This window comes from Neovison vison, chromosome 2, assembly GCF_020171115.1.
Source record: "Neovison vison isolate M4711 chromosome 2, ASM_NN_V1, whole genome shotgun sequence".
Classification (NCBI taxonomy): domain Eukaryota; kingdom Metazoa; phylum Chordata; class Mammalia; order Carnivora; family Mustelidae; genus Neogale; species Neogale vison.
Genome location: NC_058092.1, coordinates 21,346,625 through 21,370,804, shown reverse-complemented (window position 1 = coordinate 21,370,804; position 24,180 = coordinate 21,346,625). Strand labels below are relative to the sequence as shown.

Here is a 24,180-nt window from a genome sequence, read left to right as displayed (position 1 = left end):
TTTCTTGTGACCTAAGACATTTACCTCAGTAACCCCATTGTGTCCTCCCCCCCCCCCGGGTTTCCTTCAGCATAAGAGTAGAGCTGAGTTGCAGATTTTTAGGATAAATCCAGACTTTTCACACAGGTACTAGAGATACTTGGTGTTCATACTTACAGAAGGAAATAAAGGACAAACAGGTGGACCCAGGTACACAGATAGCACAATAATGTCCGCAAACAAGGGCTTATTAAAGCTAGGCTTGTCCTCTGAGCCTTTTGGTCTAGGTGTCGCTGGTTCCATCACATCCTACCACACGCAGCTACAAAACCTAAAACCAAACTTGTTGGGTGAAGGGATGCTTGAAATGGAGGGTCCACATTGCCCCCACTTGGCACTTAGCACGTGATCCATGCACTCTGACCCCAGAGAACCTTTTAAGGATGCAGGGTCACCTGAGATGGCCCTCTGGGTTGAGTAAATCTATGATCCACTTTAATAACCCCAAACTCTCATCTCCCAAGTGGGGGTAACATCCCTACCTGGAAGACCCATTTCAAAGACATTTAAAACCTTGCTCAATGGCCCTGTGGTTTTCAAACTCCGAAGGCTGATGGGCAAAGGAAGGCAGTGGTGGTGCAGGAATGGTCATAATCTCAAGAGTTGATTACTAAAATCTTTACAAAACATTTCCAAAAAGGTAAAAGTTCTTCCAACACTTTTGTTAAAAAAGGAGTCTCTCTCCATCACAGTCTGTTTCAGCGGCCCCTCTGTCCCGACTAGATCATGGCGGGGATCTCCGAGGATACGGTGTCCAGGGGCTGCCAGTGACAGTCCATCAAGGCGTCGTATAGCTCCTCACTCTGCTCCATGAACTCCTTGTTGGCCTCCAGCACGTCCAGCTGTGGCATGGGGTCTGCAAGAGAAGCCAGGCTTGGGTTCAGAGCACCAGAAGCACCCAGAGCCATGGACTCTGCCCACTCCCAGGGCTTCCCGATTCCTGCTTCCCCTGGGAAGTTCCCTGTCCTCTGTGTCAGAGCCCCTCAGGGCCTCTAGGGGCTCATACCCACTGCCTTGCAGGGTTTCTTTAAGGATGAAAGTGGAGTTACTTAGGAAACACCATGCACAGCACTCCAGTCATAGTGGCTGTTTCTCCACCTCCCTAGAATTCATGTGCCCGGCATCAATTTTGGGTTACAGAAATCTGATCAAAATGATTTAAGTTCAGAGCACTAGGTCTTTGAAGGGAACATTATGTAGCAGTGAAGATCCGCCTCAGCTGCATATAACTTGGCTGGATCTCACAAATGGTGTGTGAGTATTTTACCACAGTGAGTACCAAGTCTGTAGAGAATTGCTGAATCACTATATTGCACACCGAAGCTAATATAACAATTATATACCAGAACTGAATTTAAAAGAAACGCTGAGTATTGAATGAAAAAAGACAGTACATATAACTGCATTGTATGAAGCTAAAAAAACAGGCAATACTAATATTATTTAAGAATGCATATCTAGGGGACGCCTGGGTGGCTCAGTTGGTTAAGCAGCTGCCGTAGGCTCAGGTCATGATCCCAGCGTCCTGGGATCGAGTCCCACATCGGGCTCCTTGCTCGGCGGGGAGCCTGCTTCTCCCTCTGCCTCTGCCTGCCATTCTGTCTGCCTGTGCTCGCTCTCTCCCCGTCTCTCTCTCTGATAAATAAATAAAATCTTAAAAAAAAAAAAAAAAAAAAAAGAAGGCATATCTAGAAAGGAAGAAAGTGATTACCACAAAAGACAGTAATTTTCCCTAGCTGGGCCATGGGTTTTAAATGGGGAGAAGGAAAGCTTCTGGAGGCTGGCAATGTTCTACTTGGTCTGAATAAAGGTCTCATGAGCAACTGCTTTATAATTACTTAATAAACTACAGACTTGTTTGACATACTTTTATGTATACATTACATTTCACAGTAAAAGAAGTTTGAGAAAACTCCTTAATCACTATGATTGCTAACACTGTACTTTTCCTTGTAGTCTTGTGTTGGTCTAAGATGCACACACACACGCGCCTGGGTGGCTCAGTGGGTTAAGCCTCTGCCTTCAGCTCAGGTCATGATCCCAGAGTCCTGGGATGGAGCTCCCTATCAGGATGGGAAGACTGCTTCCCCTTCTCCCCACTCCCCTCTGCTTGTGTTCCCTCTCTGGCTGTCTCTCTGTCAAATCTTTAAAAAATAAAATACACACACACAAACACACCCATTCATTAAAACACTTATTTTACAATTAGAGAAATGAGAGAGAACCTAAGGAAATAGATCTCCCAGGACTTGGACTGGAACACAACATTGCTTGAGATCATAATGCTCCCCAAATTGATCTACAGATTCAATGTACTGCCTTTCAAAATTAGCTGCCTTGTTTTGCAGAAATCGAGAAGCTGATCATAAAGTGTAGATGGAAATGCAAAGGATTCAGAATAGCAAAAACAATCTTGAAAAAGCACAAAGTTCAAGGACTTCCCCATTTCAAAACTTAGCACAAAGCGACAGTAATAAAAACTGTGGCAGTGGCCTAAGAATAGACCTAGAGATAATGGAATAAGATTTTAAGAAAAAGGAAAAAAAATGGATGGCTATGTGGCTCAGTCAGTTAAGCATCTACCTTCGGCTCAGGTCATGATCCTCGGGTCCTGGGATCCAGTCCCGCATCGGGCCCCTTGTTCGTCAGGAAGCCTGCTTCTCCCTTCACCTGCTCTACCCCTGTAAGCTGTCCCTGCTTGTGCTCTCTTGGACAAATAAATCTTAAAAAAAAAAAAGGACTTAAGAGCCCAAGCCCATCATCTAACTTAATAGTAACTTCGTTTTTAACAAGGGTGCCAGACAATTCAATGGTAAAGAACGGGTTTTCGGGTGCCTGGGTGGCTCAGTGGGTTAAGCCGCTGCCTTCGGCTCAGGTCATGATCTCAGAGTCCTGGGATCGAGTCCCGCATCGGGCTCTCTGCTCAGTGGGGAGCCTGCTTCCCTCTCTCTCTCTCTGCCTCTCTATTTGTGATTTCTCTCTGTCAAATAAATAAATAAAATCTTTAAAAAAAAAAAAAAAAGAAAGAATGGGTTTTCAACAAACAGTGCTGGGACCACTGGATGACCGCAGGAAAAGAATAACACTAGACTCTTCACACTTCACACAGAATTAACTAAACATGGATCAAAGACCTAAAGGTAAGAGCTGGAACTTTTTTTTTTTTAAAGATTTACACAGCGAGAGAGAGGAAACACAAGCAGGGGGAGTGGGAGAGGGAGAAGCAGGCTTCCCACTGAGCAGGGAGCTTGGCTGGGGGCTGGATCCCAGGAGACAAAGGCAGATGCTGAATGACTGAGCCACCCAGGTGTCCCTGAAACTGTAAATCTGAGAAGGAAACAGGTATAAACAAGCAGTGCCTTTTAGATAAGATACCATTTAAGCACAAACAAAAGAAAAAAATAAATAGGACTTCACAGAAATTAACTTTTGTGCTTCAAAGGACATTATCAAGAAAGTGGAGAGGTAATTCATGGGATGGCCCAATTTTAAGTCATATGTCTGATAAGGGAATGGTATCCAGAACAGAAAAAAGAAACTTTCATAATGAAAAAATAAAAAAGACAACCCAATTTTAAAATGGACAGAGAACTTGAAAAGTCGTATCTCCAAAGATCTGCACAAAATAGCCAATAAGCATCAACATCCATTAGCCATCAGGAAAGTGGGTATCATAACCACAACGGGATCCCGCTCGAGACCCACCAGGATGGCCGTAAGGAAGTAGAGTAACCACCACTCGTGAGGATGTGAACCCTGTACGCTGATGGTGGGAACAGAAAATGCAGCCCTTTCAGAAAAGTCTGGCAGTTCCTCCAGTGGTTAAAGAGTCTGCCATTGGATCTAGCAATTCCATTTTGAGACAGAATAATGAAAACTTCTATGTCCACATAAAAACTTACGCATGAACGCTCATAAGTAATATATCCGTAATACTGAAAGTGGAAACAACCCAAACGTCTATCACCAAAACGGATATCCACCCAACGGAATACTGCTCGGCCATAAAAAAGAATGATGGGCTGACGCCTGCTACAACGCTATGCGTCAGTGAACGCAGCCATTCACAAAGGACCGCAGGTTATACACAATTCCATTTATTTAAAATAGCCTGGGACGCCTGGCTGGCTCAGTTGGTAATGCATGCAACTTGACTCTTAATCTCAGGGTAGTGAGTTCAAGCCCCACACTGGGCAAGGAGCCAACTTTAAGAGCCCTAATAGGTAAATCCAAAGAGAGAGAAAGTAGATGAGTGATTGTCAGGGGCGAGAGGGGGCTGGCATACAGTGAATGCTGCTGGCTGCAGCAATCAGGGGTAATGGGTGCACAATTCTGTGACCACTCTAAAGACTACTGGATTGTATGCACACTTTTAAAAAAAAGATTTATTTATTTATTTGACAAAGCTCACAAGCAGGCGGAGAGGCAGGCGGAGAGAGAGGAGGAAGTAGGCTTCCAACTGGGCAGGGAGCCCGATGTGGGGCTCAGTCCCAGGACCCTGGGATCATGACCTGAGCCGAAGGCAGAGGTTTTAACCCACGGGGCCACCCAGGTGCCCCTGTATGTACACTTTAAGAGGGTGAAATCTGAAAATAATTTTAAAAAAAAGTGAAATCTATTATGTAGGTTATATCCCAAAAAACAAAGCCCTAACTGAGATTTTACTACATATTTTATATCTGGGCTCTCTTTTACTGAAAGCATTTCCCTATGTCAATACTCTTAGTCATGATTAAAAAAAAAAAAAAAAAGATTACCATTTGATTAACAAATTCTCTACAGGTATTTATCTGTACCAATGATTATCATTTGGGGATAAGATCCTTCATGTAAAATTACAGATCCAAAGATATAAACATCATAAAAACTAACTTTTTAAGTGGGTCTGTCTGTATCTGTATCTATATTTTTTTTTCTTAAAGATTTTATTTTAAAGTAATCTCTACACCCAAGGTGGGGCTCAAACTCACAGCCCTGAGACCAAGAGTAGCATGCTACACTGACTGAGCCAGCCAGATCCCCCAAGAAACACAGTATATTTGAATTTAAATTTGATTATTAATAGCATGATGGTTCAAGTTTAACATGTCAACTCAGCTATGCTATAGTGCCCTGCTTGGTCAGATGCCAGTCTAGGTGTTGCTGTGAAGGTTGTATCTATAGATGCGATTAATATCTGCAACGGGCTGATTTTAAGAATATCCTTGGGAAAACCATAAGAGACTCTTAATCTCACAAAACAAACAGGATTGGTGGGGGGAGGGGGGAGGGAGAGGGTGGTTGGGTTATGGACATTGGGGAAGGTACGTGCTGTGAAGTGTGTAAGCCTGGTGATTCACAGACCTGTACCCCTGGGGCTAATAATACATTATATGTTAAAAAAAAAAAAAAAAGTATATCCTTGGGGAGGGGTGCTTGGGTAGCTCAGTCAGTTAAGTGTCTGCCTTTGGCTCACGTCACCATCTCAGGGTCCTGGCATAGAGCCCCAAGTCAGGTTCCTGGATCAGCAGGGAGCCTGCTTCTCTCTCTCCCAGTCCCCGACTTGTTCTATCTCAAATAAATAAAATCTTCTTTTTTTTTTTTTTTAAAGATTTTATTTATTTATTTGACAGACAGAGATCACAAGTAGGCAGAGAGGAAGGCAGAGAGAGAGAGGAGGAAGCAGGCTCCCTGCTGAGCAGAGAGCCCGATGCGGGGCTCGATCCCAGGACCCTGAGACCATGACCTGAGGCAAAGGCAGAGGCTTAACCCACTGAGCCACCCAGGTGCCCCTCAAATAAATAAAATCTTAAAAAAAAAAAAAAAAATCCTTGGAGCACCTGGGTGGAGCCTGCTTAAGATTCTTTCTCTCTCTCTCTGTCTGCCTCTCCCTCCCCCATGCTGGAGTGTACTCTCTCAATAAATAAATAATCCTCAATAATGTCAGTGGGTCTCATCTAGTCAACTAAAAATCTTAAAGGCTTAAATGTAGTTGAGATTTCCCAAAGGAATTCTGCCTCAAGACTGTGACACAGAAATCCTGCTTGAGTTTTTAAGCTTGCTGGCCTGCCTTACACATTTATACATAATATATCCTACTGGTGATATAGTATAAATTACCTTTCGTACAAATAGCATGTGTAAACCTTTTTTTTTTCCTGTCATTTACTGGCATGTGTGTTTCTTTTGTAAATTATTTCAAACTTTCTCACTACTTTTAAGAGTCTGTTTCCTTTTCCAAACCAGTGCTAATCTTTTCATGTTAAGTCCTATGCCTCTTCCTAGAACCAGAAGGATCTTTCTCTTAGAATCTTATTTTATTTTTTTAAAGATTTTATTTATTTATTTATTCAAAAGATTTTATTCATTTATTTGAGAGAGAAAGAGAGAGAGCATGAGAGGAGAGAGGTCAGTGGGAAAAGCAGACTCCCTGCTGAGCAGGGAGCCCTATGTGGGACTCCATCCCAGGACTCCAGGATCATGACCTGAGCTGAAGGCAGTTGCCCAACCAACTGAGCCACCCAGGCGCCCCAAGATTGATTTTATTTATTTGACAGAGAGAGACAGTGCGAGAGGTAACACAAGCAGGGGGGAGACGGAGAAGGAGAAGCAGGCCTCCTGCTGAGCAGGGAGCCTGATGCAGGGCTTGATCCCAGGGCCCTGGGAGGGAGACGTGAGCCAAAGGCAGACACTTAACTGACTGAGCCACCCAGGTGCCCCTTCCTCTTGGAATTTTAATCTAAATTACAAGAAGGTTTGAGCATTTACAGAGGCTCCCTACGGAATCTTAAAGAAAGCATAAATGTCCTGGTTTCTCCACTCAGTGTAGGCAACAGCTTATAGAAGCAGTTCAGTCAAGAGCTCGATCAAGGTCAGCCATTTGTGTGAACCAAAGCCTGTGGATGTGTGTACAATAGAGCATCCTTCCTCACTCTGAAGACAGGGCCTGAGCCATGGCTCATTGAAGCTGAGGAAGAGACGGAGGACAAAGATCCCTGCTGTGCTCCTCTGGATGGGTATTAGGTTGAACCAGGAGGCAGTGTAAGTCAGCAGTAAAAAGCATTTAATCTGGGGCAAGACTGCAGGGGTTCTAAGAATGACTCCATCTCTTGCTACTATGTTGAAACTTACAATATCATTGACCTTGAACAAGTAATTTGACCCCCTTACCTTGGTTTTTTATCCTATAAAACCAGAATAAATTGTGGTACTTAGCTCAACACAGTTGTGAAGGTTAAATGCATTAACAGATGTAAAATGCTTAGAACAGGGCCTGCACATAGTACAACCTCAGTTAACTATTAGCTATTATCAACTCCCTAAGCCTCAGTTTTCTTTTCTGTAGACTGGGGATTATAACGGCACCAACCCACCATCATAGTGTTGAAAGGTAGCAGGACCTGGCACAAAATATGTCTGGTATTATTATATTAATGGGTTGATGGATGAGAAAGAGACTGGAAAATTCTTAAGGAGTTATACACAGATATTATACTCAGGTTAATATTCTCTTATAAAAAAAAAAAAAAAAAAGAAAGGACAGTATTCCCTGGAGGGACCAGTCAGAGACTGAGTAAAGTCAGGGCCTCCAGGCCTGACTTAGCCCCTAACTCACTGGGTGAGCCTGAACAGAGCACTTGGGTGGCCAGGTCCCCATGTGTCAGCTAGAGCCCCTGTGTTCTGCCTAGCTCACCCCCAAGGTCACTGCTGTTAGATTAGATGACAGCATGTATGTACAAGTGCTTTCTTATTATTTTTTTACTTTTACTTTTTGTTTATTTTATTAATTTTTATTTTTTTGAAGAGAACACGTGCTGAGAGTCCGTGGGGTGGGAGGCAGTGGGGAGTAAGGGTAAAGGGAGAATCTTAAGCAGGCTCCAGCATGGAGCCTGACAGGCACGGGGCTTGATCTCATGACCCTGGGGTCATGACCTGAGCCAAAATCAAGAGTTGGTCGCTTAAGTGACTGAGCCACCCAGCTACCAAAGCGCCCCAAGATTTTATTTTTTAGGTAATCTCTATACCCATCATGGGGCCCGAACTCATAAGCCCAAGATCAAGAGTACATGCTCCACTGCTGAGCCAGTGGCGCCCCTAAATTTTACTTCTTTAAAACTTAACATCTAGTCAGAAACACGAACATTTTCAAACCTTAAAAATCCTTTAAGTATTAATATCACATTTGAAAAATAATTTATTTGAAGGTTAGCAATTCCTTCAGTTTAATTTTCCTTTTTCCTGTGTTAAATTCCGTAAAAATTACACAAATACTTAATAATGGCTATTAGTATGTAGCTGATTGGGGTGATTTTTAGTTTCTTCATAATATGTTACTGTATTTTCCAAATTTTCAATCATACCTATTACTTGAGAACGAGAAAAAAAATGTAGTTGAAAATATACAGGAAAAAATTAAAATGAGATAAAAAAATGAATTTTACAAACTATCAAACAAACATAAGGCAGCAGTGTCACTGGAGACCTACACGTGGGGGTTGAATGTCCCAGTGTAGGAGTGACCAGCTCTTTCCCCGCTGAGCTGCTTCTGGGCTCTCTGGGGCCGCACGCACACTGGGGGGCCACACGCCCCTTCTCACCGTAATTACACGCCCACTAGCTCTGCCACTAGAAGGCAAGTTCCTCCCGAGCAGAATCCGCCCATCCGCCCTGCATTCCTCAGTACAGTGGCCGCCCCAGAGCAGTCACCTGACAGAGGACAGGGGTGGGGGGAGGGGATGATGATGATGAGTGAACAAACTTCTTTCTTACCTTCCAAGGCGTCATCCCCGACTTCTTCATACGTCTGCCAAGAGACCAAAGAAAGGGTGAGAAGCCACGTGAACTGCTGGCCGAGACGAGGAGGCCTCGCTGTTAGCAAACAGGAGGCTTCATCTTTCCCCATTTTTGTCTGAAGCCTAAGCTCACCACTCCCCGGGCTGGGGCTGAGCCGTGGTTACCTGCATGGTGCTCTGCGTGTAGCCGTACTGGGGGTAGCTGTAGCTGTAGCTGCCTGTGTTCTGGTCATAGCCCCACTGGGCATAGTAGTTCTGGTACTGCTGGTAATACTGGTTGTAGCTGTAACTGTACATCTGACTGTACTCCACTGGCTTCACACGGCTCCTTAGACGGAGACAGAAACAAAAATGAATATAGGCCAACATTGCCATGGCACTTACTGCGTGCCAGGGGGTATTCAGGTGGCTTTATGCAGATTAACCCACTCAATCCCCACAACAAACCTATGCAAGAACAATACATGTATTCCTATTTTACAGATGAGGAAACGGAGGTCCAGACAGGTCACCTAATTTGTCCAAAGCCCCACAGAGATTCAAACTCCAGCAGTCTGGCTCCAGAGCCCAGGCTTTATGCCAGGAGTTTTTGTTGTTGTTGTTGTTGTTTTTGAAGATTTTATTTATTTGACAGACAAAGATCACAAGTAGGCAGAGAGGCAGGCAGAGAGAGAGGAGGAAACAGGCTCCCCGTGGAGCACAGAGCCCGATGTGGGGCTTGATCTCAAAATCCTGGAATCATGACCTGAGCTAAAGGCAGAGGCTTTAACCCACTGAGCCATCCAGGTGCCCCATGCCAGGTGGCAGGGGGACAGGGACGGAGATGACACGTGTTTTTCTGCCAGCCACAAAAGCTCAAGTGAATACTGCCTGGAAAATCTGGATTTAGGATGATCCAAGAAGCATTTCAAACTGTAAAATGTCTAATCACCTCTTTCCCACACAAAAAGAAGTGCTCCAGTAGCCTTCCCATCATCACTGCAGTCACAGCTACGGTTTACGGAGTAGGTACTCAGGACTTGGGCCCACTGTTTTTCAGATACAGGCCCCTATTTTAAGTCCTGCACAACCCTATGACAGAGTTACTGATTATTATTCCCATTACACAGATGAGAATAATGAGACTCTAAAAGGTTAAGTGACCCACCCAAGTCTACACCTAGGACTGGAGCCAAATTTAACTCCAAGACCACGCTCTGAACACCAGACCACGACACACAGCATTTGCCCTGACAGATGCAAGACACCTTGTGAGGCTCCTAAATCCTGCAGTCACCAGTCAGGCCTGAGGCCCAGGCTCAGTGGATAGCTTTTTTCTCTGGCTGGCATGGCTACCCCAGCCACTGCTAACCAAAGACAGAATGTCAGGTCTGCAAAGGATCCGTTGCTTTAAAAAATACACAAAACCATATATGTATGGGTAGACTTATGAGAAAGGCCTGGGGCATGACCAGCGGCACTAGATGAGAGTGATCAAAAGAAAACACAGCAGTGTGCTTCTAGAGGCCTCATACTGCAAAGAGCCAGACTCCCAAGTGCAGCCGAATGCACAGGAGGCAGAGGCTTACACCACGCCAGCTGGCCTGTGTAACTGTCACATGGCGTGGGACATGCCTGTGTCCTCAGGACTGGTGTATGCTATCTCCAGAGTGAAGCCAGAAAGGAAACCAAGTCATAAGCAGGAGCTGAACCACCACAGCAATGCCTGTCACAGGAACCACAAATTCTCAAAGTCTGAATGAGCTCTTCACAAGTTCCTTTGGAGTTTAGTGCCGGCGTGGTGAGCAGGACTTGGCCAGAGCAGTGAGACACTCCACGTCTGACCGCCTTAGCACCACCTCCTGATGGGTGGCTGGATGAAGTCCAATGGCAGAGACTCCCACCCCTGGCCCAGTGCAAGGCTGGAAACTGCTAATGGTCTCGTCCATGACTACCCCGCCATGTCCCCAAGGACTCTGCCACCCTCCTGATACATTCATGGAATTGAAGGAAGTCTCTCAACCTGGGTCTGTACATTTCTGTTGTTTCTCTATACTCAGCTCTTGCAGATAAACTCTCACAGGGACCTCTTACTGCCCTTAACTCCTAGTGCTTGATGGCACCGCCCTAGACACAGGCACCGAATTCTGACAAGGATCAACCGAGAAATGGAACAGAACACGACCTCCTTGCAGAAGGGCTTTTCCTTTTCTTGTTTTCAGCTACAACTCCGATGTCCAGGCCAGGGCCCGGAGAGCTGTAAGGGCTCAGTCGCCGACTGAATAAATGCTAACACATCAGAAACCACCAACACCATCAACACCAGAACTCAGGATGTAGCACACGCTCCAGATACCTGCAGCTGCCAAACGCTGCGAGGGGGACTGTCCAGCTATACGGGAAGGGGAATGTGTCTATGAAGAGAACTTGGCGGGGGGATGGGGAGATTGAGACTATAATCAAAAATAAAGAAATCAATCTACCACATGTAAACTGATCCATACTGAGTGTGTATTTATATCTGCGTATCATAGATGTCTACAGAGAAGCTTAGAAGTCAGAAATCATAGTCACTTTAGGGTAATGAGGAAACCTCTTTTAAATATTTTCTGATGTTTTTATATAGTAGAGTTTATTACTTTTTTTTTTTTTTAAGTTTACTTGAGAGAGTGTGAGAGAGAAAACAAGCAGGGGGAGGAGCAGAGGGAGAAGCAGGCTTCCTGCTGAGCAGGGAGCCTGACTGGGGCTCGATCCCAGGATCCCAAGATCATGACCTGAGTGGAAGGCAGACACCTAACTGACTGAGGGCACCCAGGCGCCCCTCTAGAGTAGAGTTTAGAACAAATAACAGTTTGGAGGGGGTGGAACCCCTCAGGCTGATCTTCCAGGTATTAAACACAGTTAAACAGCAAAGAACCTCCAAATCTTTCGCTGCTTTGAAAAACCTAGCTCCCTGGAAGTTCCGCCCTCAGAATGCAGTCACTCTTCTACCCCTGGCATGGAGTCGATCTGCCTCAGCACTGTGGCCCCGGGCGCGTGGCAGGCAGGTGCCGTGTGGGGCCATCCTGTACAGGACGGCATGCTCACAGCTCTCCCGTCTCCACTCGGGATGCCCACCCCACCTCCCCACCCAAGCTGTGACAACCAAGATTATCTCCAGGTGTTGCCAATGTCCCCTGTGGGATAAAACTGTCCCTAGTTGAGAACCACTGCTTTGGCCAAAGGATAGAAGATTCTTTGCAGACAACAGCTGTCTTCTGAGTGAGGGACTCTGGAGCTGTAAGGGAAGGAGGGCTTTCTGACTGGCATGGCAGGTAGGATGATATATGCAATATTCTGTACTGTTTGGATCTTTAACTCTTAGTCATTCCCAACTGTTAGCCATTCCCACAGCTAAAATTGGGTGTTTTTTGTTTTGTTTTGTTTTGACTTCTGCTCAATTCTTATTCATTCTGTGGGTAAATTTCTAACAGTGATACTACCGGGCAAAGAGCAGGAACATTAAGTACGCAGGACATGCTGCTTTCCCAGGGCTGCTACCGGCAACGTCTGAATGAATCTGCCCTCGCAGGTCGTCGCTCTGCCCCAGCCACAAGCTTCTGGAGGCTCCGGGTCAGGCTCATTCATCTGCAGCGCGCAGCACACAGCCCGGCAAGCAGCAGGCCTCCCTCCACCGCACCTCCCTCCCCCAGCAGGCAGAAGCTCCGATTATCAACAAGCAGAGAAGGAGCATGGGTGGGGGTGAGGGGCAGCAGTCCAGAGGGCGGCCAGCTCCCTGCCCGTGCAGGACTCACGCTTTGGGGATTGCCACACTCAGCCGCACAGGTTTCGATCCCAGGCCAACTGCTCCCTGGCACTCGGTCAGAGCTCGCTTCTGTTCCAGTTCATCTGTGAATTTCACAAAACCATAGCCCCTGCAGAAAACAAAAAGCACATTCCCTATTTAGATCACAAATGTGATGAAAGAGAGTCGAACAATGGAAGAGGGGGTGAGCCTATCCAGCTCTGCAGGAAGGGATGAGGTCCCCAACCATAGAGGTAGGCTGCAGAGCAAGGTGAAACTCTGGCCCAGAAGGAGCCCGAGTCCAGAGGAATCTCCTCTAACCCTTCACTGATGGGGCTCCTTCCCAGTGGCTTCCCTCCCAATCTACTGGAAATCCTCTTACCACCATCATCATTATGATAGCGGTGGTGGGAATAACAGCTATGGTTCACTGAGCAAATATTTACGTCTGCCCTGTACACCAGGTATCACGTTAGGCAACGGGGCTCAGCAGTCACAAACAGACAAGGTTCTTGCTCTGCTGAACTCATATATTTTTTAAGATTTTACTTATTTGAGAGAGAGAACATGTACACACGAGAGTGGGCGAGGCACAGAGGGGGAAGGAAAGGAAGAAGGAAAGAATCTCAACCAGACTTTGCACTGAGCCCAGAGCCCCACGTGGAGCTTGATCCCATGACCCTGAGATCTTGACCTGAACCAAACCAAGAGTCTATCGAAACCAAGAGTCAGACGCCTAACCGACTGAGCCACCCACGTACCCCAGGACTCATATTCTACTTGGGAATGAATACTGGTATTTCATGAACCCTTATTATTTCCTAGGCACTGTGCTAAGCATTTCCCCACGATTATCTAATCAAACTGCCCCATGATTCGATAATGGTAGTGTCCCTATTTTACTGAGGAGGAAACCAAGTTCCAAGGGATTCAATAACTTGCCCAGCATCATTGCAGAAGCAGGATTCAAACCCAGGTCTGGGGCTTATAACTCAAGCTTGTACTTGTAACTATTACTCTGATCAAAAATAAGCCTTTCTTGGGGTTTTTTTATCTTTAAAGTAACAATAATAGATAAAATGGCAAGCACCTATCAAGCATATCCTACAACTTTATTTATAGCATATCATGTCACTGGCAGGTCAGGCCTGGGAGCAGACCCTCCTAATCAGCATCTGCTGTCCTGAGGAAATTGGGTGAGAGACTGGGCCAGTCTGGGAGTCAGGCTGCACAGCACAGTCTGGCTCCAGAGCCTGGGCTCTTCCCCACTGTGCTACATGGCCTCGCTCTATCAGCCCCATCTCGAGACAAATGCTGGAACACGGTGGCCATCAGTCATAGGTAAGGCCTTACTTCGACACGCCCGTCTGGTCCAAAACCACCTTGCCTCCCCGACAGGAGGGGTAGACTTTGACGAAGAATTCATACAGCATGCCATCATCCACATCTGGGGTCAGGTCCCCCACAAAGAGGGAGTACTCAGGGCTGAGAGGAGAGAACAAGATTCAGAGACAGACACCAAAAGCTTTGTTCTAACAAGCTCTTTTGGCCCATTCTAGGTAAACCTCTCCTGGGTCTTTGTGGGGAAGAGCACATCTGATGGGTCCTTAGTCAGGTCCTAATTTGTGGTGCCTGGCAGTCCTGGCAGAGAGTTATGGAAGCAGCCCCTGTTCTGGGGGCCTCATCCACTGAACAAAGCCTGTCTGGCTTCGAAGTACAGGAGTACAGGTTGGGGGGCCTGGTCAGAGGTGCTCAAAAGAGAAACCTAGACACACTGTATTCGCTGCCAATATTTTTGTAAGTAATCGCTATGTCCAATGTGGGGCTTGAACTCATGACCTTAAGATCAAGAGTCACATGCCCTACCTACTAAGCCAGCCAGGAACCCCTCACAGCAATTTTTAATTCAAATGGTGAAGATGGAGAATGAGAACTGGCCCTTAACTCCTAAGACTGAAAGCAGGGCTAAAATGAAATCTGCCAACTTTTAGAACATGGGTCAGCAAACTTTTTCTATAGAAGGCCAGATAGTAAAAATTTTAAGCTTGGTGAGGCACCTATGGTTTCTGTTGCTTTTTCTGTTTTCATAATCCTTTGAAAGTGTAAAAACCATTTTTAGCTCATGGGTGATGTAAGTCAGGTCACATTTTGTCAACCTCTGTTCTAGAAAAACTAGTTAAAAATAAATCAAACAAGCATACTCATAATTTTCTTAGTTCAAGTATGATACATATTTCTTGTTTAAATCAGAATACACAAAAAGACAAAGAAAAACAAAATTACCAGTAACCCAACCACTCGAAGGTAATCACTACGAACACTGCTATATACTTTTGTTTTTTTCTTTGGCTTCTTTGCAGGTGTTTTGTTTTTTCAAGACTTTATTTGTCAGAGACAGAGAGAGAAGAGAGAGTGAGCGCACAAGCAGGGGGAGCAGCAGGCAGAGAGCAAAGCAGGCTCCCCACCGAGCAAGGAGCCCAATGTGGGACTCAATCCCAGGATCCTGGGATCATGACCTGAAACGAAGGCAGACGCTTAACCCACTGAGCCACCTTGTTTTTCTTTTTTAAAGTAGGTTCCACCCCCAGGGTCGAGTCCAGTGAGGGGCTCAAACTCATAACCATCAGATCATGACCTGAGCTGAGATCAAGAGCCGAACACCTAACTGAGCCACCCAGGCACCCCCGGCTTCTCTTTCTGAATTTACAAAACTTGGGTATGACTACCTCATTTTGTTTTTAGCATTTTTTTCACTTTTAACATATTACCAACTTCCTGACCTGTCATCATTTTCTGCAAAATGACTTGTACATGGATACACAGTACTCCAATTAATGAACATATTGTCATTTAAGCCACTTCTCCGTTACTAGGATTATTTGGGTTTTTCCCCAATTTCCCCCATTCTACGTAATATTTCAACAAATACTTCGGAGGCTAATCTTTGGACACGTCCATGTAGAATGACAGGGTCAGTGGGTACAAATCTTTTTAAAGCTCTCGCTACATTGTTTTAAAGCTTCTGAAGAGCACCCTGAAACAATCGATTTATGTCGCTACAGCAGGTCAGCTCTTACTGAACACAACATCAATACTGCAGGTACTAAGAGGGTGGAAGGCTAGGGGCAGGACCAAATAAAGACAAGACACAGGTCTTGACAAGAAGGACACTGGGCAGGTCCACCAGCAGGGAAGGGGAGGAAGTCATCCTTCAGGAGGAAGGCAGAGTGGACCAAACTAGGCTCCCCAACTCCTCTTTGGTGGTGATCAGCACAGTGATGCATCTTGTCTCCATCTAGACACTTCTGGGGCTTGAAGCTACCCTGGGGCTACCCTGCACTTACCTGTTATCTGGTTGTTTCCCATAAGTGGCGTAGTTTAGTTTAAAACGTTTTGCCTAGAAATTTAAAAACAAACAAACTAAAACAGAGAAAGGTGTTTCAAGAGTCAAACAATATTTGAAAAAAACTGAAATGAATTACCTTGGCCAAAACATCTCCCCCTCTCTAAGCCTCAGCTTTCTCTCCTGTATAAAGTGAGGGGGTTGCACGGATGACCGCTAAGGGCACTGCCAGCTCCATGGTTCTACGAGCCCAGGTGTGCCAGCTTGGTGCGGCCGTAAGCTAAGTAACTGTGGGAAGAGCAGAATGTAACTCTCTTGCACTGTGTCCTCACTGCGGCCAGCCTGTTCTAGCTTCTCAATCAGGCAAGCTAGAGCTTCAAGTCTTCCGTGAAGGTAGGCAGCGGTGCAGAGTGCAAAGGGCCTGGATTTTAGAGGCAAACCAATCTTCAGTTTGCGTCCTGCCTCTGCTACTTACTACCTGTGCTGCCTCGGACAAGTCATTCCACTTCCCTGGACTTCGGTTTCCTGGGCTGTCAAAGATAACAATGCCCACTGTGCAGGGTTGTTATAGGATTAAATAGAGTAAGTATACAGTAGGGCTTCAATAAATGATAGTTATCGATGACAATAAAAATGGAAACATCATCATTATCCAAGTGTCCTTACAGGTGTGGCTCCTGGCAGGGGTTTCCCATTAATTTTATGCAAACACTTCTCGGCTGTGGCCAAATCTGCAAATTCTACAAAACAGTAGCCAGCTGGGATTCTGGAAAGAAAGCAAACAAGAGAAAAAGAATGGTTACAGATGGGATTCCCAGATGAGACTGAGCCCTGGCCTGAGGGGAGGGAAAAAATGTTTTCCTAATCAGAGCCCAACCTGTTTTTATTCCCTGCCAGATTCTAGTTCAAAACTAATTTACAAACCTGAATATAAGGATTGCCCATTAGGGCCAGTCCCAGACTCATCTGATAAACATTTATTTATGCACTGTGCCACCTTTGAAGTACTTTTGCCAAAAATATTTTTTTAAGATTTATTAGAGAGACAGAAAACGTGTGCCTGGGCAGGCACAGGCATACGCAGGGGGAGGAGCAGAGAGAGGGAGAGCAACAGACTCCCTGCTAAGCACCAAGCCTAACTGCAGGACACTGTCCCACAACCCTGAGATCATAACCTGAGCTGAAATCAAGACTCAGACACTTAACCTACTGAATCACGCAGGCACCCCCAAAAATATTTAATACAATCCAATCAAACTCTCAGATCTAATGTTCAGTTTATAGGGAACGTAAGGGACAGAACAAGTAAAACACGACCACAAGGAAGCAAATAAAACCAGATTCCAGAATGTAGGACCTTAGTTTTACCTCTTTAAAAAGTCAGTGCTGGGTGCCTGGGTGGCTCAGTGGGTTAAGCTGTTGCCTTCTGCTCAGGTCATGATCTCAGGGTCCTGGGATCGAGTCCCGCATCGGGCTCTCTGCTCAGCAGGGAGCCTGCTTCCTCCTCTCTCTCTGCCTGCCTCTCTGCCTAGTTGTAATCTCTCTCTGTCAAATAAATAAATAAAATCTTTAAAAAAAAAAAAAGTCAGTGCTATGAGAAGAGGTAAGAGGTGAGCTTTTCTACACTTAAAACTGATAATCCTTTTGTTCGTAACTGTGATGACTGAGTGTTCATACTGTTGTGACATGTACCTCCCTTAAACTCGTTATAACCTTAGCACACAACCTGTTTGACATGAAATTAAAAAGAAAGAAAGAGAGAGACATAAAAAAAAAGCTTTAAAAGATATTCTGGGGGCACCTGGGTGGCATAGTTGGTTAAGCACCCAACTCTTGGTTTGGACTCAGGTCATGATCTCAGGGTACTGAGTCCCCGGTGAGGCTCCCTGCTCAGTGGGGAGCCTGCTTCTCCCTCTGCCCCTCCCCACTGCATATGCTCACCCTCTATCTCCCTCTCTCAAATAAATAAATAAATAAAATCTTTAAAAAAAAAAAAGAATATTCACATTATTGTATAACCACGGACTGCATTCTTAAGCACTGTACTCTGTTGCACATTATTTTCCACAGGTCTTATCTTTTTCCCTTATTTTCTTGGGTCTTAGTTTTTTTGTTTTTTTTTTTTTAAAGATTTTATTTATTTATTTGACAGACAGAAATCACAAGCAGACAGAGAGGCAGGCAGAGAGAGGAAGGAAAGCAGGCTCCCCACGGAGCAGACAGCCTGATGCGGGGCTCGATCCCAGGACTCTGGGACCATGACCTGAGCCGAAGGCAGAGGCTTTACCCCACTAAGCCACCCAGGCGCCCCGGGTCTTGGTTTTTAAATTTGCATTTATTTATTTTACAGTATTCTTATATGCCACTTCAAAGTCTGTCAAATGAGGCAAGACATAAATGTGATGTGTCTGTAAGTACCACCATAAGAAACAGCCAGAATTTAGTAATCATGGATAGGAAAAGATAGTTCTAAATCTGATTTCAATAAAGCAGAAAGTATTACAGAATGTGTTTTCATACCAGTAGCTGATTATCTACGGTTTTCTGTTTACAAGAGCAAAAAGAAGAACAATATTTAGGCTAGTATGATCTACCTCTACCTACTAAAGGACCTGTTCCTAGAATACAGTGCAAATAAAAAGCAAGTGAAGGGACACTGTAGGTAAGTGCAGGGGGATGTACGCACCAATGCTAAAGAGGAGGGAGCAGCAGAGCCCTGGCCTCTCAGCAAAGGCTGGGATGCTGCTGGCTCTCCCTGAATGTAGCTAGTACAGGTTCTTCATCCCTGCTCTGCGCTGCAGCTCCCAGAACTCAGGATGAAAACTTGAGGGCCCCGTGGACTAGTGCATGAAGAAGGGACTGAGAACAGGGGGGTTCTCCCTGAGAAACATTCCACAGATGGGCACAGGGTCTTTTCTGAGACTGTTCATCAGACCTGAAGGCTCAGAGTCAAGGTGTGTTAATGGCCTCTTGTAGCAGGACCTAGGGAGCCCCTCTGTGGTCTACTCTCACCATATTTTCTACCAGGCTGTGTAATTGCTTCTCCTTTTCCACCTGTCCCCTGTCAGGTACTGAGGACCTGCCTCCCAGGAGCCAGGCAGAGACAGGCAATGAGTTCTCTATGCCGGCCTCAGAGTCACTGAAAACTTCTGCTTCATTTGATACAGAAACACCTACTGAGACAGGCCAGCGGAAAGGCCTGTCCTTGCCAACTGTAGAGAACAGGCATGGAACCACATTTATTTCTGTAGGACCTATATCATATGCTCCTGTCTAGAGTGTTCTGTTGTTAGGAGTTTGGGGAAGTTGGTTCCTAGCGATCTCCTGGCATGGTGCTGGTTTTTCCACAGTCCCTTCTTCATCCACACTGCATACCTGTGTGTATCAATGGCCTCGTGGCTACCTTGGTCTTTTCTCATTTCATAAAATGGTTAAAAGACCCAAAAAAAACACCGAAACGGGCGCCTGGGTGGCTCAGTGGTTTAAGCCTCTGCCTTCGCCTTGGGTCATGATCTCAGGGTCCTGGGATCGAGCCCCACATCGGGCTCTCAGCTCAGCGGGGAGCCTGCTTCCCCCTCTCTCTCTGCCTGCCTCTCTGACTACTTGTGATCATTCTCTGTCTATCCAAAAAAAACAAAAACAAAAACAAAAAAAACCACTGAAACAAAACAAACCAACAGTTTCTAGGTATGAAGCTGCCTTGGCCCCTCCAGCCAACCTAGTAGTCTTTTAAGTTTTAGCAAGCACCCTTAACCCACATGACTGATGTACTAAACCTTTGTACATTTATAGATCCTGCATTCTTTCCTAGAAAGAACACAGCACTTCTCCATGTCACCAGGCTCTCTTGCACCACCCGGGGCACCAAGAAACCAAACCCTCTTGCACAACGCCCCTCCTACCCCCTCACCAAGGAACCAGACCCCACTGCAACACCTCCAAGCACTATGATAACATCTGTTGCGGGCACCATAGAGACTGCATGTAGTCACAAGTTGTCACAGACCACGGCACTCCCTTAACTGATTAACCGCCCCAAATCACTTTAAAAACTCCTGGGCCAGGAGAAACCTTGGAGTTGGCTTTTGGGCAAGAGTCCACCTTCTCCCTAAGTAGCCAGCCGGCTTCCTGAATAAACCCCATATTCCTTTCCAATCAAAACTCATCTCTTGGGACGCCTGGGTGGCTCAGTTGGTTAAGCTGCTGCCTTCGGCTCAGGTCATGATCCCAGCGTCCTGGGATCGAGTCCCGCATCGAGCTCCTTGTTCTGCAGGGAGCCTGCTTCCTCCTCTGCCTCTGCCTGCCACTCTGTCTGCCTGTGCTTGCTCTCTCGCCCTCTCTCTCTGATACATAAATAAATAAAATCTAAAACAAACAAACAAACAAACAAAAAACCTCATCTCTTGTGGGGGTGGGGGGGATACAAGGGGAAAATTACTCCTGTCTAGAATACTGGCCTTTTCAGCCAAAGGCAGCCACACCTGAGTTTCAGAAACAGGTACTGGATTCTGAATACACAAAGTACCTGTCAACCAACCAGCCAGAACTGACCACACCCACTTCACCTCTCCCGTATGTATTTTTCAACCATTTGACGTTTTAGCAGCTGCTTTAGTAGAGTACTGGCAGAGCAGCTGCTCAGTAAACACTGCCAAACTGATAAGAGAATCCTTCTTTTTCTAACTAGACCCCTTAAGAGAAGGAAGAATGGGGAGGCAATATAGCACCACTATCTCCAAATATTCTCTGCATTTTGTTTTGTTTACATATTTACTGTTTTGCTTCCCCATGAGAATGTCGTAAACTCCATGAGAGGAGGGACTATGCCCGGTTTGTTTCAGCCACGTATCCCGGGAACCTTGAACAATAGCACACAGTACTTTTCTATAAATAACTTAAGTGAATGACATGAGTTAAGGGCACTCATGACTATAAGAACAGATCTGAGTCCTGGCTTGTCATTTCATAGCTCTGTAAACTTTAAGACAGTTATGAAGCTTCCTAATAACAGAACTTAGACTTTTTTGTATTTAAGAAATGATTTTAGGGATGCCTAGCTGGCTCGGTCCATGGAGCTTGCAACTCTTGATTTTGGGGTTGTAAGGTTTGTTTTAAACATTTTATTTATTTATTTGACATGGTGGAGGGGAGGAGGGAAGAAGTGAGCAAGCACAAGCAGAGGGAGCAGCAGTCTCCCCGCTGAGCAAGGAGCCGGATGTAGGGCTCGATCCCGGGACCCCTGGGATCAACCTGAGCATAACCAACTGAGCCACCCAGGTGCCCCAATGGGGTTGTAAGTTTGAGCCCCCATCAGGTATGGAGATTACTTAAAAATAAAATCCTTGGGGCACCTGGGTGGCTCAGTGGGTTAAATACTCTGCCTTTGGCTCAGGTCATGATCCCTGGGATGGAGCCCCGAGTCGGGCTCTCTGCTCGGCAGGGAGTCTGCTTCCCTTCCTCTCTCTCTGCCTGCCTCTCTGCCTATGTGTGATCTCTGTCAAATAAATAAATAAAATCTTTAAAAATAAATAAATAAAATTCTTTTTTTTTTTTTTTTAAAGATTCTTTTAAAGATATATTTATTGGGGCACGTGGGTGACTCAGTCGGTTAAGCATCTGGCTCAGGTCATGATCTCAGTGTTGTACAATCAAGCTCTGCATAGAATAAATAAATCTAAAAAAAACCAGAATTTTTTTCTAAATAATTTATTTATTGATGACAGAGAGGGAGAGCAGGAGAGGGAACAAAGCATGGGGGAGCTGGAGAGGGAGAAGCAGGCTCCCTGCTGAGCCAGGAGTCCCAGGATACTGGGATCATGACCTGAGCCGAAGGCAGACACTTACTGAGCCACCCAGGTGCCCCTAAAAAAACAGAATCTTAGAAAATCATTTCTATTTTTTCTTTTTCAAAGAGAGAGAGCAAGCGAGAACACATGAGCAGGAGGAGGGGCAGAGGGAGAGGGAGAACCAGACTCCTGGCTAAGCAGAAAGCCCACTTCCCAACACCCTGAGATCATGACCTCGGCTGAAAGCAGAAGCTTAACTGATGGAACCCGGTCCCCTGGGAGAGAATCTTAAGCAGACTCCACACCCAACACAAAGCCCCACTTCAGGCTCAACCTCAGGACCCTGAAATCATGATGTGAGCCAAAATCAAGAGCCCAGGTTTATGACTGAGCCACCCAGGTGCCTTCTCTACCACCCCCCACAAATGACTCTGAAGTGCTTATTACCTAGTAGATCATAATCTGTTTATATTTATTGAGCATATGACATATGCCAGACTGCTCTAAATGCTGAATGTAAACTAACCATTTAATCCTCACCATAACTCTATGAGGAAGATGGTGTTATCATCTCTATTTTCATAGTCACAATGACATGGAAATGGAGAGGTTTAGCATTTGCCCAAGGTCACACAGTAGACCTAGCTTTTTCAGTCTGACTCCCCAAAGTCCAGTCTTTAAGCAATGTGCTATACTCCCTCTCAGTAACCCCCAAATGTTATACGTTTATAACATTATATTAACTACTATTAGGGGTGAGAAGCCCTGACTTTTCGATGTTTACATTCTCCAGAATGACACTGGCCGCACGGTGTATTAAAGAACTGAGAAGATGGAAGGAGAAAAATGTACCCAGTCAGGCGGTTTCGGATAATTTTGACGCTCATCACGGTCTCCCCCATAGTGGCAAAGGCTCTGGAGATGAAATTCTCATCCATGTAGGGCTCCAGCTGCGTAAGTACAAGAGCAGAGGAATAAGGCCAGCGTCCAAGCTCCTCATTCCCGGTTCCAGAGCCCACCCAGGGCTGGCTACACGCTGCTGGTGAGGGCGGGGCTGAGGGGAGTAGAGATTTTCATCCACACAGTGGCCTGAATCCCACCTCCCACGTTTTCAATCCTTTGCCTACCCCTTCAAACTTGGTCCCTTTCGGGAGCCTCCTCCCTGGATCTAGGAACCCTATGCCTCCAGTCCTAGAGCCACAGCGTCCTTCAGTCCTTGGGATTCCTGCCGTTCTATCCCCCTCAAGAGCCTCCCTTTCCCTTCCAAGAACGCAGGCGGAAGGCCAGGAACCTCCATCCTCAGACTCGGTCCCCTTCACCTCAATTCTGGGACCCGCCTGTGTCACCTAAAGAACTCCTTTCCCCATTCACTTCCACCCTTCTGGGATTCGAAGGCCCCTCCCCTTCAGGCTTTTCCTGCCCCCCGTGACACTAAGGTTCGTCCTCCTCAGACCCGAGCAGCCGCCCTCACTCACGTCGCCCATCCACAGACTGGCCGCCATGCCTGCAGCCGGGCCCAGAGTGTGCGGGCGGAGGAGGCCAGCGCCGGCGCCAGAGTCGGGCACCGGGACCGCCAGGGAGCATGCGCCTCCGACGCCTTCTGCGCACGCTCCGAACCTCAGCGCCCAGGGTCGCGCCGGGATTCGCTGCTCCGGGTTTTCCCGACGACCCGGCTGATTGGGCGCGGAGCTCCTGGACTCCGGACGGCTGAGACGAGGCGGAGTCCGCTGGCTGGGGCGGAGCAGGTACTTTGCCCGCGCTCGGGTTGCTCGGGAAACTGGTTTTCTCGCGTTTCTTTCTGACCATGTATTCAAACACACGTACTTTTTAAGATTATAAAACTTGGGGCGCCTGGGTAACTCGGTTGGTTAAGCGTCTGCCTTTGGCTTAGGTCATGATCCCAGCGTCCTGGAATCGAGCCCCATGGCGGGCTACCTGCTTGCCCTCTGCCTCTGTTCCTCTTCCTGCTCTCGTGCTCACTGGCTCTCAATCTATCTCAAATAAAATCTTAAATAAAATAAAATTGGGGGCGCCTGGGTGGCTCAGTGGGTTAAAGCCTCTGCCTTCGGCTCAGGTCGTGATCCCAGGGTCCTGGTATCAAGCCCCACTTTGGGCTTTCTGCTTGGCAGGGAGCCTGTTTCCCTCTCTCTCTGCCTGCCTCTCTGCCTACTTGTGATTTCTGTCAAATAAATAAAATTTAAAAATAAAATAAAATTATAAAACCAATTATGCTCACTGTAAAAAACAAAAACAATAAAACCCAACAAACCTGCAAATAGTCCCCTTTGGGAGCCAGGGCGATCCAGTTCCACTGCGTGACCTTAGGCAAAGCACAGGTCTGCCCTGGCCACCCCCTGACCCTGTTTCCCAGTTTGCAAGACATGAGATTGTTGTTGAAGTTAGATGGGATTCTTCTATCATTCCTGTATATAGCCCTGGAGTGGAAAGAGGGGGCGGAGGGTTCCAGGGAGTGTAAAT

At 46.2% G+C, this 24,180-nt stretch overlaps 1 protein-coding gene and 1 pseudogene across 3 annotated transcripts; one reads left to right on the top strand and one right to left on the bottom strand.

The window, feature by feature from the left end:
- Positions 1-130: 130 nt before the first annotated feature.
- LOC122899656 (tRNA selenocysteine 1 associated protein 1) lies at positions 131-23,283 on the bottom strand. Of its 3 annotated transcripts, none has more exons than XM_044237588.1 (9): positions 23,178-23,283; positions 22,555-22,652; positions 16,583-16,682; positions 15,918-15,970; positions 13,927-14,058; positions 12,584-12,703; positions 8,976-9,138; positions 8,788-8,821; positions 131-895 (listed from the first exon to the last, which is right to left on the bottom strand). In XM_044237588.1, the coding sequence occupies exons 1-9, from the start codon at positions 23,202-23,204 to the stop codon at positions 759-761; spliced, it is 864 nt and encodes a 287-aa protein (XP_044093523.1). In that variant the 5' UTR covers positions 23,205-23,283; the 3' UTR covers positions 131-758. The 3 variants fall into 3 exon arrangements, with proteins under 3 accessions (XP_044093523.1, XP_044093524.1, XP_044093525.1); XM_044237589.1 differs by lacking the exon at positions 23,178-23,283 and adding an exon at positions 22,830-22,860; XM_044237590.1 differs by lacking the exon at positions 13,927-14,058.
- On the top strand, positions 17,555-17,652 carry LOC122901658 (annotated as a pseudogene).
- Positions 23,284-24,180: the final 897 nt, after the last annotated feature.

Bases quoted from the DNA above. Each gene is read 5' to 3' on its own strand.
- LOC122899656 (XM_044237588.1), bottom strand. From the start codon at position 23,204: ATGGCGGCCAGTCTGTGGATGGGCGAC. The intron at 8,822-8,975 runs GTAACCACGGCT...GTCTCTTGGCAG, and splicing joins ACACGCAGAGCACCATGCAG to ACGTATGAAGAAGTCGGGGA. The intron at 896-8,787 runs GTAAGAAAGAAG...CTTCTCTTGCAG, and splicing joins CGGGGATGACGCCTTGGAAG to ACCCCATGCCACAGCTGGAC.